This window comes from Podarcis gaigeae (assembly GCF_964106915.1).
Source record: "Podarcis gaigeae genome assembly, chromosome: 2".
In the NCBI taxonomy this organism is placed as follows: Eukaryota; Metazoa; Chordata; class Lepidosauria; order Squamata; family Lacertidae; genus Podarcis; species Podarcis gaigeae.
This window is the reverse complement of record NC_139679.1, coordinates 124,697,799-124,711,078: the sequence shown is the minus strand read 5'-3', so window position 1 is coordinate 124,711,078 and position 13,280 is coordinate 124,697,799. Positions and strand designations below refer to the sequence as shown.

The 13,280-nt window shown below is 44.3% G+C and overlaps 1 protein-coding gene across 6 annotated transcripts in view; it reads left to right on the top strand.

Moving 5' to 3' along the window:
• Window positions 1-9,136: 9,136 nt before the first annotated feature.
• The window catches only part of LOC310837272 (uncharacterized protein), a 70,919-nt gene continuing 66,775 nt past the window's right edge, over window positions 9,137-13,280 (top strand). For 5 of the 6 annotated variants that reach the window (XM_083723560.1, XM_083723559.1, XM_083723558.1 and 2 more), the window contains exons 1-2: window positions 9,137-9,324; window positions 9,457-9,583. In XM_083723560.1, the coding sequence (XP_083579686.1) occupies window positions 9,250-9,324; window positions 9,457-9,583 (202 nt within the window). In that variant the 5' untranslated portion in view covers window positions 9,137-9,249. The remainder of the gene's footprint in view (window positions 9,325-9,456; window positions 9,584-13,280) is intronic. The other variant, XM_083723549.1, reaches the window with a different exon arrangement.

Genomic DNA, 13,280 nt, shown 5'->3' with positions numbered 1-13,280 from the left:
CTTCGTTTCCCATTCTAGCAGAATACTATCTGCTTTCTTCAAACGCTTCACTTCGTCTTCTATAACCTCCTTTTGAAATCTTGAGGTTGTATACCTAAACCCTTTTTTGTTATCTTCCTTGTACATCTCATATCATTGTCTATAATGCAACCAACTCTGAACATGGTCTTTGATTTCCTCATAATCTTTTAATTTCCATTTTCCATCTTGATCCCTCAGTAAATCTCTATATGTAGGCCACTTCCCCTTTTTGCCAAGCGGTTTGAGTAACGAAGCTTCAATTGGTAATAGCCACCAAGGCGTTTTTTGTTCTAATAAATCTTTATACCTCTCCCACACTCTCATTAATGATCTCCTGATTATGATTGTAAAATCCTTTATGTACTTTCTCAACTTGTTTATTAGCGACATGAAGCTCTTTCTGAGTGAGTCTCAAGCCAACATTCATGCCCCCCGCCTAGCTGATTTTCGCTGCCCTCTGCTCCTATATGCTGACGATGCAGCGATCCTTTCCTACACTAGAGTCGGTTTATGCAGAGCTCTAAAGATTTTTGCGGCTTATTGCAAACTCAACCATCTGACAATTAATCATGGAAAATCTAAAGTACTGGTCTTTACCAGGTCTCGGAAAACTTACAGCTGGAAGTTAGATGGAGTCCAATTAGAACAGGTTTTCAAATTTAAATACCTGGGAGTCTTTTTTCACTACAACCTAAGCTGGAAGCCACAGATACAGTATTTACTGAACAAAGGGAAAACAATACTTTACACTCTACTCCAATTTTTTGCGGTCGACGGAGCCGCCCACATCCCTTCTGCATTGAAGGTGTACCACGCAAAAGTGGTTTCCACCCTCTGTTATGCTGCCCCACTCTGGGCCCCAGGGTCCAATTTAACATCGCTGGGGACATTGCAGAATCAGTTTCTCCGTCGCCTCCTGAAACTCCCCATGTGTGTGAGCAATGCAGCCATACATCTGGAGCTAAGGACTGCATCATTGGAGACTGTCATCTGGAAGCGAGTCTTTGGCTACTGGCTGTCCAGCTGGCATAGGCTTCCCGACCATTACCTCTTTCAGTGCCTCTGGCGGGATGACTTTGTTAATCCGTGGGTAGGAAAAATCCATGCCAAACTTCTGAGCATCGGAATTTCCCCAGCAGACTCCTTAAAGATGAACCTACGCTCAGCCAAAAGCCTTATCGAGCAAAGATTAGCAGACATTGAAAATCAACACAACCTCTCCAGGGGTGGGGGTGTCTGCTCCCCCAGGTATCATGGAATAACCCCACCACTTGGCCTTCCATCATATATGTCATCTCTTTCATCTGTACCACACCGACTTGCATTTATTCGTGCAAGGTTCAATGTTTTTCCATCGAACCTGCTGAGCCACAGATTTTCCAAGGGTTTGGTGTCTCCGCTATGCGAGTGTGACGGGAAAACAGTTGAATCTCTTCCACATATAATGTTCAACTGTCCCTTACATAGCATAGCCAGGACTAAATTCCTGGGTCCTGCTTTACTGCGCTTGGTTGGCAGGCCTGTTGAGTCACATGCCGCACTGCTTTTGCAGGATACAGATCCTTCTGTAACTCTGCAGGTGGCGAGATTCCTGAATGCGGTTATCTCACACACAAAAACCACCAAAAAACAACATCAACAACAAAAACTAATCGGACAGTTATGATGAGAGTGCATGACGGATCTCGTCTCCAGTTCTCCTTTTTCTGGGAACCGTCCCTTGGATCTTTCCGGGCCCCAAGCTGTTATTTGTCACTGCTCAATGACCCACCCTTGCATCGTGGTGTTCCCCTTCTGTTGTTAGATGTATTGGTTTTTATGTTTCTGTGCTTTTAGGTTTGTACACATTTTATGGGCTAATAGCCGTAAATAAATAAATTTGATTTGAATTTGATTTATGTACTTTCCCTTTCCTATACTACAGTGGTGCCCCGCAAGACGAATGCCTCGCAAGACGGAAAACCCGCTAGACGAAAGGGTTTTCCGTTTTGGAGGTGCTTCGCAAAACGAATTTCCTATGGGTTTGCTTCGCAAGACGAAAATGTCTTGCGAGTTCCTGCGGTTTTTTCCCCTTTCCCCCCCTTTTTCCCAAGCTGCTTATCAGCTGATCCACTAAGCCGCTTAACAGCTGAGCCGCTAAGACGCTTAACAGCTAATCCGCTTATCAGCTGAGACGATAAGACGCTTAGCAGCTGATCCGCTAAGCCGCTAATTGCCTTGCTTCGCTAGACGAAAAAAACCGCAAGACGAAGAGACTCGCAGAACTGATTCTTTTCGTCTTGCGAGGCACCCCTGTATAAGTATGCATGCCATCCATATCTGTTATCATGACCTTCCAAATCTAATGCTTCCTCCTTTTCCAGTTTTATCCAATCCCTAATCCAAATCAAACATGCAGCCTCATAATACAGTTTAAGGTTTGGGAGCGCCTCCTCCTTACTTTATTTTTCCTCTATTACTTTATTTTTATCGCTGCAATTCTTCCTAGTAGGGAAAGGTTCATTCTACTTCATATTTCTAAATTTCTTTTTATCTCAGACCATACTTTTTCATAATTGTCTATATACACATTTATATTTCTTGTTGTTAGCCGTATCCCTCAATATTTTACCTTTTTATGGATTTCTATCTCAATACTTTGCGCCAAATCTTTTTTCTCTTCCTCTTTTAAATTTTTAACTAATAATTTAGTTTTATTTCTATTTACTTTGAATCCTGCCACTTCCCTAAATTCTTGAATTTTCTCTATAACTCTAGGAAGAGAATTTTTTGGATCTACTGTGATTACTAAATCATCAGTAAAGACTTTCAGCTTAAATTCATTTTCCCCCAGGTTTTATCCCTTTGTCCGCTCTTATGTTTCTTGCAAGTACTTCCAAGACCAGAATGAACAATACAGTGGTACCTGGGGTTAAGTACTTAATTTGTTCCGGAGGTCTGTTCTTAACCTGAAACTGTTCTTAACCTGAAGCACCACTTTAGCTAATGGGGCCTCCTACTGCCGCTGTGCCGTTATTGCATGATTTCTGAAGCAAAGTTCTTAACCCGAGGTAATATTTCTGGGTTAGCGGAGTCTGTAACGTGAAGTGTATTTAACCCGAGGTACCACTGTAGCGGTGATAATGGGCATCCTTGGAGGAGCCGTAACTCTGCAGATGCCAAAGGAGAGCTGTAATTTGAGGCCTGACATGATGGCAACAAAGGAAAGTAAAAACCTGATGTGGAAAGTCTGGTCTGAATTGGAGAGTGAAAAATGGAGAGATCTCCTTGTGTGGAGATCTGAAGACCTAAGGATTACAAATTTGATTAAGGTGGAGGTTGGAGCTGTGGAGATAATCGGACATGAAAGGAATATGAAACAAGATTTGGAATACCCTATAGGCTTCACCTTTAAGTATGGAGGTTTGGACGGAAGAAATATGGACCGTGTTGGGCCGGAGCTTCTCCGAGATTTGGTGTTTAACATTAAGGACTATAAAAAAAACCCGGCAGAGAGGAAGTGAGAGAGAATTAAGAGCCTCGGATGTTAGATCTCCAGTCTGACTGTATATTGAGACTGATAGACATTTGCTGGGGACTGAAACCGGGAAGGGGGTATGGGTGGAATAGAAATTGGGAATTTAAAGGGTATATAATTATAATGTGTTTTCTTTTTTGCATTACTATTTGTATGAAAATTGGGAAATTCGTGGAAGGGAATTATGGTCGATATTAGAAAATGTTTTAAGAATAAGTATTGATGTACAAGTTTGGATGAGAGTTAAGATTAGATAAAGTAAAATTGGTTTTTTTAAGGTGAATTAAATTAGGTGAGGACTTGCTGAGCTAATAATTTGAATTGGAATACAGAGAGGGGAGATGTGAGGAGGTCGGAGAAATAAGTTAAAAGAAAAGTAAGTAATGGAAATTCTATGTGTTTTTAATTGTTTTTAAGTTTTGCATTTTTGTATCTTTGTTATTTTTTGTTTTTGTTATTTTTTGTTTTTGTATTTTGTATTATTTTGGAAATGCTAATAAATATTTATTTTAAAAAAAAAGATAATGTGCATCCTTGCCTAGTTCCTTTTTGTATTTTACATTCATTCGTTATCACCTGGTTTACAATTAATTTCACATATGGTTCTGAATAAATTGCTTGCATTCCTTTGTATCCGGAATTAATTTCTTCCAAGTAATTTTTTCATGAAATCCCAGGAGACGTTGTCAAAAGCTTCGGCATCTATAAACATCGTTGCTGCTTTTTGTCACTTCATTTTTTAGCTCCAGGAATTCTATCACATTCAGATTATTTCTTATATTCTCTCTCATTTGCCTACCTGGAAGAAACCCTGCTTGATCTTGATGTATATATTCACCTAGAATTTTTTTCATCCTATTTGCTAGAATATTTGCAAATAATTTATAATCATTATTTAATAATGAGATAGGCCTATGTTTTTTTATTTGCATTAGAGCCGAGTCTTGTTTTGGAATCAATTACAGATAGGTAGCCGTGTTGGTCTGCCATAGTCAAAACACTTCAGAGTGTATCTGAAGAAGTGTGCATGCACACGAAAGCTCATACCAAGAACTAACTTAGTTGGTCTTTAAGGTGCTACTGGAAGGAAATTTTTTTGTTTTGGAATCAATGTTATATAAGCTTCTTTCCATGTTCATGTTCCGGGGATTTCTCCGGTCTCTCAGTGGCTTTAAATACCACTGACTACGGTACCCTGTTAGCTATTTGTGATAAAAATATTTGTTGTTTAGTCGTTTAGTGGTGTCCGATTCTTTGTGACCCCATGGACCAGAGCACGCCAGGCACTCCTGTCTTTCACTGCCTCCCGTAGTTTGGTCAAACGCATGTTAGTAGCTTCAAGAACACTGTCCAAGCATCTCGTCCTCTGTCGTCCCCTTCTCCTTGTGCCCTCCATCTTTCTCAACATCAGGGTCTTTTCCAGGGAGCCTTCTCTTCACATTAGGTGGCCAAAGTATTCGAGCCTCAGCTTCATGATCTGTCCTTCCAGTGAGCACTCAGGGCTGATTTCCTTCAGAATGGATCGGTTTGATCTTCTTGCAGTCCATGGGACTCTCAAGAGTCTCCTCCAGCACCAGAATTCAAAAGCATCAATTCTCTGGCGATCCAGCGGGAAGGTAAACGGTGTTTCTGGTTTGCCAGAAGCGGCTTAGTCATGCTGGCCACATGACCCAGAAGCTATATGCCGGCTCCCTTGGCCAGAAAGCGAGATGAGCGCTGCAACCCCAGAGTCAGTCACGACTGGACCTAATGGTCAGGGGTCCCTTTACCTTTAGTGGGAGAACCAGAAAAGACCCAACTCCTCTCTGCATGTTTTGCACGGCATGGGAAGGTGGCACAGGGGAGTGTGGGAGCATCTTGAATCAAGCAGGTGTGTGACAAGAGTGTGCAAAATGCTTCACTGTAAGATCATTGCTAATTTCCTCCAAAATGACACCCATGGGGAGAAACCATACGGGGGTGTACAATGTGGGGAAAGGTTCGGTCGGGCTCTGGAAATCCAAGCACTAAAGCAGCTTTTCCCAATAGGTGGTCTGCCTGTCGCAGGAACCCCCCCCCCCCCAATCATTCAATTTGTACAAACTTCACACACACTACATACGCTCTGCTTCTGTTATAATTCATAAAAAAATCAACCATACATCGGATTTGCACTGTTCCACTTTTATTTTACTCCATGAAGGAAGGACTACAAAATGGGGAAGGTTTGATACCGGGCAGCCATAATCCCTTGAGCATACCAGCACATACACAGGAGCCCTGCCCAGTTGCTATGCCAACCCTGATGGTCCTAGACAGAAGACCATCAAGATCACAAAGAACTTGCATATGGGAGTGGATTCATTAGGACTGGAACAAAGGACAATAATCAGCTCTTCCCTCTGGGGGCAGGAAACTGCAAACTCCCCTCTGTCGCCTGGAAAGTACTCATAGGGAGGGGGAAAGGGGGAACCAGCCAGGTGACAGGACACTCATGTTACCACCACACCTCCTCCCTCAACCCCTCCTTTCTGTGATGTAGGTGTGATGTATCTGAGGGGTGGTCTTAGGTTACACCCCTTCTGTGATGTATGTATGATGTTTCTGGGGGTGTTCTTGATCTACAGGGTGGCAGTTTCAAAAGTCTTTATAAGACCTTGCACACCATTTTTCTGGGTCCCTCCTCTCTCCTGCAAGTGAGGGGAGCACCCTGTTGCTAAGCCTACAGGCTGCTGTTTTGCTCCAAGTTATCCTGGTTGGTGTTGTTACGGTAAAATCTGGGTGCGAGGCTGCTCTGCCACCCAGCTCGTCGGACTAAGTCCACGGGTCCCTGCGGAGGAAAATGAGCTCAGCCGGAGACAGGAGCAAACTGCAGAAGATCCAAGTTTATTGCGCAACAGGTTCAAGGCGAGATTGAACAGCGAGAAAGGGGTGACATAAACTTTTGAAACTTCCCTCCATGCCTCAGAATATAATGCAAAACACATCCCAGTTACATCATGAATACATTAAGAAGAGGTTGGGTTACACAGATTACATCATGAATACATTAAGAAGAGGTTGGGTTACACAGGATTAACATATGGAGGAGGGAGGGGGGAATATGCAGAGCTGGAGATATGCGCAGATAAGCGCTTCCTGAGTGCCGGTGATGGGAAGACAATGGTCCATGTACTGGCATTGCCTGGAGGAAAGGCTTGGCAGAGTGATTTGACAGGATTAGGGTCTTGACACCTTGCTTGAGGGATTATGGAGGACAGGGGAGGGGTGATGGAGTCCTAGAGAAATTGAGCAAATTGGCACGTTGATTTTCTATGAATTTTATAGATTTTAGTCCCTTTTGACATTGACAATTGGAAATAAATTGATATATTGTAGCGAAGAAGAAGGTGAAGAAAACATGCCCCCCCTTCCGTATCAGTGTCTATGTTTTTGTCCAAGGGAACCCTCGGATTTTTCCGTTAACAGTTTATTCCAGGGAACCACCCCCCCAAGGGCAGTGGCATAGCGTGGGGGGTGCAGGGGGGGCCGGCGGCACCGGGCGCAACATCTGGGGGCTAGGGGGCGCAAATCCACGGGTTAGGGGACACAAATCACTTGCCTTGCCCTGGGTGCTGACAGCCCACGCTACGCCACTGCCCAAGGGGGTCGACAGCACCATTCACACAACAGAAACTATGGAAGAGACAGGGTAGTTAAAGACTAGAACAGCGTTTCTAAAGGGGGCAGTGGGGGGGGGGAGAGATGGCTATTCCAAGGGGGTCACAGGTGAAGATCGTGTAAATGGGGGGGGGGGGCACAACACGAGACTCGGGGGCCACAGAGGGAAGTGAAGAAAAGAAAAGAAAGCAGAGAAGGTGTCCCTGCTTCGTAGTGGATTTATAAATAAAAAGTATAAATTTACAAGCAAAACATTTAAATAGCTACCTTTCTACCGGCAGAAAGGGGGGGGGGGCACAGGAAGAAAAGAATGTCGGAAGGGGGCCATGGCCGGAAAAAGGTCGAGGGACACTAGACTCCATTGGGGGGGCGTCCTTCCCACTACATTCCTAGGACTCTGCTTCCAGGGAGGGGGGGCAATCTCCTGCCCCTCCCCCTCCCCTTGGGTCAATGAACTCGCTTCCTAGAGAGGCAGGAAGTGACGGAGCAGGGCGGGGGGGCAGAGGCAATGTTGGAGGGGTGGGGTCTCCATGCACATCCCCGGAAGAGAAGGAGGCCTGCAAAGGAGGAGGAAAGAGGTGCAACATTTCGGGAGGGGGGGTGATTTGGGGTGCAGGGAGGGAGAAGAATTTGCTTTCCCTCCCCATGAATCTACAAACAGGGCGGGAGGGGGGAAAGGTGAGGGGGGGTGAAAGCAAGGAAGGGCTGCCCCCCCTTTCCCTCTGGGAATCAGGAGAGGCAATGTGCAATCGGCTGCAAAGGGGGGGGGGGCAAATTGAAGGGGAGAGGGTCTCCATCCTTATTCGGGGGGGTTATTTGGGGATTGGGATTGGGAGAAGGAATTGCTCTCCCTCTCCAGGGCAGCTGGGAAAGGAGGCAGGAGGATTGGGGTGAAAGGAAAGCAAGGAGGGGTCTCGCCCTTTTCCTGTGGGAATAAGGGGGGGGCGTGATAAAGGCCACCCTGTTGCAAAGTGCCCCCCCTCCCCCAACAGGGTTTGCATTGCAAGATCCTTTTTGAAGCGCAGAGATAAACCAGCCTCCTGGTGGGGAGGGGGGGAGAGACATTTTGCTTCCCGAGACGAACCAGAGAAGGGCACTCCCCCACCCCACCCCCCATGCAACCTGACTGGGACACGGAACCAGTTTCACCCCACGACCGTGGGTCCCCGGGGCTGTAGGTGCCGTGCAGTATGCATGGCCCTGGCACCGAAATTTGTGGGTGCCCGGCCCCTTCATGGGGAAATGGGTGGGTGCTCAGGGACCCGGGGAGTTGGCACCTATGCACTGAAACGCACCAGGTGAAGCCCCCACCCCGATCTTAGACCCAGCCTCCTAACCTATTTTTTTTGTATTTCTGCACACTCAGCCTGGAACACCCCCCTCCCTTGGCCTCCTGCGTCAGTGAGCTGGTCTGGGCTGGAGGAGAGAGAGCGTCAGATACACAAATACTTACACCAGAAGTCAATAGTTTCTGTTTCTTTTGTGATAATCTCAAGTGTTCCAGAGCTTTCATAATTAGAATTTGGGAGCATTAATTTATTATTATTGGTATTTGTACAGTATTAGTAAAACGTATGCTCTCTATGTAAATATCTCCCACTCTAAATAAATCCGCCTTTCTATGAAGTGCTCCCAGACCTCCAGGTATAGGGAGGTATAGAAATTCAATCAATAAAAAAATATTATTATTATTATTATTATTATTATTATTTCTGCATTTTTCTCCTCAAAGAGCGGCTCCAGTGTGGTGTAGTGGTTAAGAGTAGTAGACACGTAATCTGGGGAACTGGGTTCGCATCTCCGCTCCTCCACATGCAGCTGCTGGGTGACCTTGGGCCAGTCACACTTCTCTGAAGTCTCTCAGCCCCACTCACCTCACAGTGTTTATTTTGGGGGAGGAAGGGAAAGGAGAATGTTAGCCGCTTTGAGACTCCTTCGGGTAGTGATAAAGCGGGATATCAAATCCAAACTCTTCTTCTTCTCCCTGCATTAAAATGCATCGTGGCAACAGCTGAGAGAGTCCCAGAGGTGGCCCAGTTTACGCCTCCTCCAAATCGCCTCCAGTCAGTGTAATGGCCTTTGAGGGACTGTTTGGACCGTCTCTTCTTAAAGGTGGAGTGGAAAGAGGAGCCAGGCAGCTTCCTCAGGTAGGGAAAGAGCAACGGGAGCAGGGAGGAGGGAAGAGGCACAGATGGGACCACCCAGCCTCCCTCTGTGTTGAGTGGGGATGATGGGGACCAAAGAGAAGCTCTGTTTTCTTCTTCCTCTTCTTCTTCCAGGCCCTCTTGACCTTTGAGGAGGTGGCTGTGTTTTTCACGGAGGAGGAGTGGGCTCTGCTGGATCCAGGCCAAAGAGCTCTGCACAAGGAAGTCATGGAGGAGAATTATGAGATGGTGGCATCTCTAGGTAAGGGCACACTTTATTCCTCCTGGCTGTTAGATGTTGGAGGTGTGAATCTCCTGTTTGAGCCATTTATTCATGTCATATCTTCTTCTTTGGCGAATCCTCGTAGCCAAGTAAGATTGTCTTCCTTGAACACGGTCTTAACGGTGTGTGACTGTCTGTTGAGTTCAATTCTGGATCCACACCTCCTTCTACATTGGGAACATTGATTTCTGGGCGGGAGTTAATCATGATATTCTTGTAAAGAAGCTGGTAAAATGCGGTCTTGACTATGCTACCACTCAGTGGATTTGTAACTGGCTGACTGACCGAACCCAAAGGGTGCTCATCAATGGTTCCTCTTCATCCTGGAGAAGAGTGACTAGTGGGGTGCCACAGGGTTCTGTCTTGGGCCCGGTCTTATTCAACATGTTTATCAACGACTTGGATGATGGCCTCAAGGGCATCCTGATCAAATTTGCAGATGACACCAAACTGGGAGGGGTGGCTAACACCCCAGAGGACAGGATCACACTTCAAAACGACCATGACAGATTAGAGAACTGGGCCAAAACAAACAAGATGAATTTTAACAGGGAGAAATGTAAAGTATTGCACTTGGGCAAAAAAAATGAGAGGCACAAATACAAGATGGGTGACACCTGGCTTGAGAGCAGTACATGTGAAAAGGATCTAGGAGTCTTGGTTGACCACAAACTTGACATGAGCCAACAGTGTGACGCGGCAGCTAAAAAAGCCAATGCAATTCTGGGCTGCATCAATAGGAGTATAGCATCTAGATCAAGGGAAGTAATAGTGCCACTGTATTCTGCTCTGGTCAGACCTCACCTGGAGTACTGTGTCCAGTTCTGGGCACCACAGTTCAAGAAGGACACTGACAAACTGGAACGTGTCCAGAGGAGGGCAACCAAAATGGTCAAAGGCCTGGAAACGATGCCTTATGAGGAACGGCTAAGGGAGCTGGGCATGTTTAGCCTGGAGAAGAGGAGGTTAAGGGGTGATATGATAGCCATGTTCAAATATATAAAAGGATGTCACATAGAGGAGGGAGAAAGGTTGTTTTCTGCTGCTCCAGAGAAGTGGACACGGAGCAATGGATCCAAACTACAAGAAATAAGATTCCACCTAAACATTAGGAAGAACTTCCTGAGAGTAAGAGCTGTTTGACAGTGGAATTTGCTGCCAAGGAGTGTGGTGGAGTCTCCTTCTTTGGAGGTCTTTAAGCAGAGGCTTGACAACCATATGTCAGGAGTGCTCTGATGGTGTTTCCTGCTTGGCAGGGGGTTGGACTCGATGGCCCTTGTGGTCTCTTCCAACTCTAGGATTCTATGATTCTACAGTGAGGGTTTGCCAAACGTACTTTCCTCTTAGCTTCTCCCTTTTGTCCTGAGTTTGTGCTTCTTCAAAGTCCATGACGCCTTTGGTAAAGACTATTCTCTAATTGGAGCCAAATTTTCTGTGCTTATATTTCATTTTTATATATTTGCCTTGAAAGTGTCTTTAAACCTCTTTAGTTGTCCACCAGTATTTCACTTTCCTTTCTTTTTTATTTTATTTTCTTTTTTTTATAAAGAATTTTTATTGAAAAGTAAATACATCAATACCAAGCCATACATAAAGAATAAATTTTTTAAAAGAAAAGAGAAAAAAGAAAAAAAATGTGAAGAAAAGTAGACAGTAAAAGAATAGAGAAAATATATTTCAATACAATAAACACTATTTTACAAAATAATAGTGGTAATAGACTTCCATCACTCTCACACTTCCTTTCACATTTCGTATTTTGTCCGCATTTCAGTATCATTTTCACCTTAATATATAGATATGTATATATGTGTGTGTGTGTGTGTCTGTGTGTGTGTGTTTCCCCTTTTCCATTCACAAGGTCATTCTAGACACAGCCAAATTTTTACATTAGAACATTGTCTTTCTAAATAATCATTCAAGCACTTCCATTCCTTCTAGACTGTATTCATTGGCTTTAGTCTTATTATATCCGTCAGTTTGGCCAATTGCAAACAATTCACATAATTTACATAACCATTCCTCTTTAGTCAGTACCTGGTTACCCTTCCAGTACTTAGCCACCAGGAGTTTCGCTGCAGATGTCATGTACAGGAAGAATTTAGTATTTTCTCTAGAAATATCACTATTCAATATTCCCAAAAGGTATGCTTCTGATCTTTTGCTATGTGAAGTTCTTAGTAACTTTTTTATTTCTTCATGGATCATGTCCCAGAACTTTCTGATCTCTGGAGATGTCTATCACATATGGTTTGTTGTTTAGTCGTTTAGTCGTGTCCGACTCTTCGTGACCCCCTGGACCAGAGCACGCCAGGCACTCCTGTCTTCCGCTGCCTCCTGCAGTTTGGTCAAACTCATGCTGGTAGCTTCGAGAACACTATCCAACCATCTCGTCCTCTGTCGTCCCCTTCTCCTTGTGCCCTCCATCTTTCCCAACATCAGGGTCTTTTCCAGGGAGTCTTCTCTTCTCATGAGGTGGCCAAAGTATTAGAGTCTCAGCTTCAGGATCTGTCCTTCCAGTGAGCACTCAGGGCTGGTTTCATATGGTAGAAGGTTCCAATCTGCTTTGTGCATCTCCAACACTTATTACCAAGCGATTTATTCATTTTAGCCAATCTCTCTGGTGTTAAATACCACCTATGGTGCATTTTCAGGTAGTTTTCTCTTATGAAATAATAACATGCTTTAAAATTAATATTTTTTGTCCACAGTTTTTTCCACTCTTTATATTCAGTTACATAACCTAAGTCCTGCTCCCATCTTATTATGGCCTTTCCTTTTTCCTCTTTTTCGTATTTGAGTATTCTGTAACAGCATGTACATTCTGGGGAGAGTCTTTTGGTTGTTCTGTAGAACTTCCTTCTCTAAGATCGATGCTTTATTATCAAACCCTTTTAACATCTTATCTTTTTCAAAGGTCGCCCTAAGCTGGTAATATTCTAGCCAATTTATCCCTAGTTGTTTGAGTTCTTCAGACCTTTTCAGTTTCATCCACCAAGTCTCTGTTAGTTGGCCAGTTATTGTTCATGTTATGAATGGCAGTTGACTCTATAGGCGATATCCACCAAGGGTTTTTTGTTATAACTTTGGATTTATTCCTCTCCCAAACCTTGAATAAGGCCTTCCTCACTAGGTGGTTCGTGAAGCCTTTATGTGCTTGTATTTTATCATGGCATAAGTAGCCATGCCACCTGAAAACCTTGTCCCAGCCCTCTAAATCCAAGACTTCGGTATTCCTAAGCAACATCCAGTCTTTCAACCAAGTCCAGCATGCAGCCTCAAAGTACATTCTGAGGTCCGGGACCACGAACCGTCCTCTTTCACTGGGTTCCGTCAACATTCTTGCTTTTCTGCCCTGCCAAATAAAATTGGCCAGGTCCCTCTGCCAATCTTTAAAACATTTTGTCCCAATAATTATTGGAATTGTCTGAAAGAGAAAGAGGATTTGGGGAAGTACTGTCATTTTAATCATTGATATTCTTTCCATTCTTAAGTTGGGAATAGAATAGTTGCTTTGGAAGATGATAATCAGGCATCTGAACAATATGACCAGTCCAATGAAGGTGATGTTGAAGATTGGACTTTATAGCAATGCTGTACTTTTGTCAGTAGGTAACTCTTCATAAGCTGATATTGTTGTATGAAATGCTCACCCCCCAAAAAATCCTATGTAAAA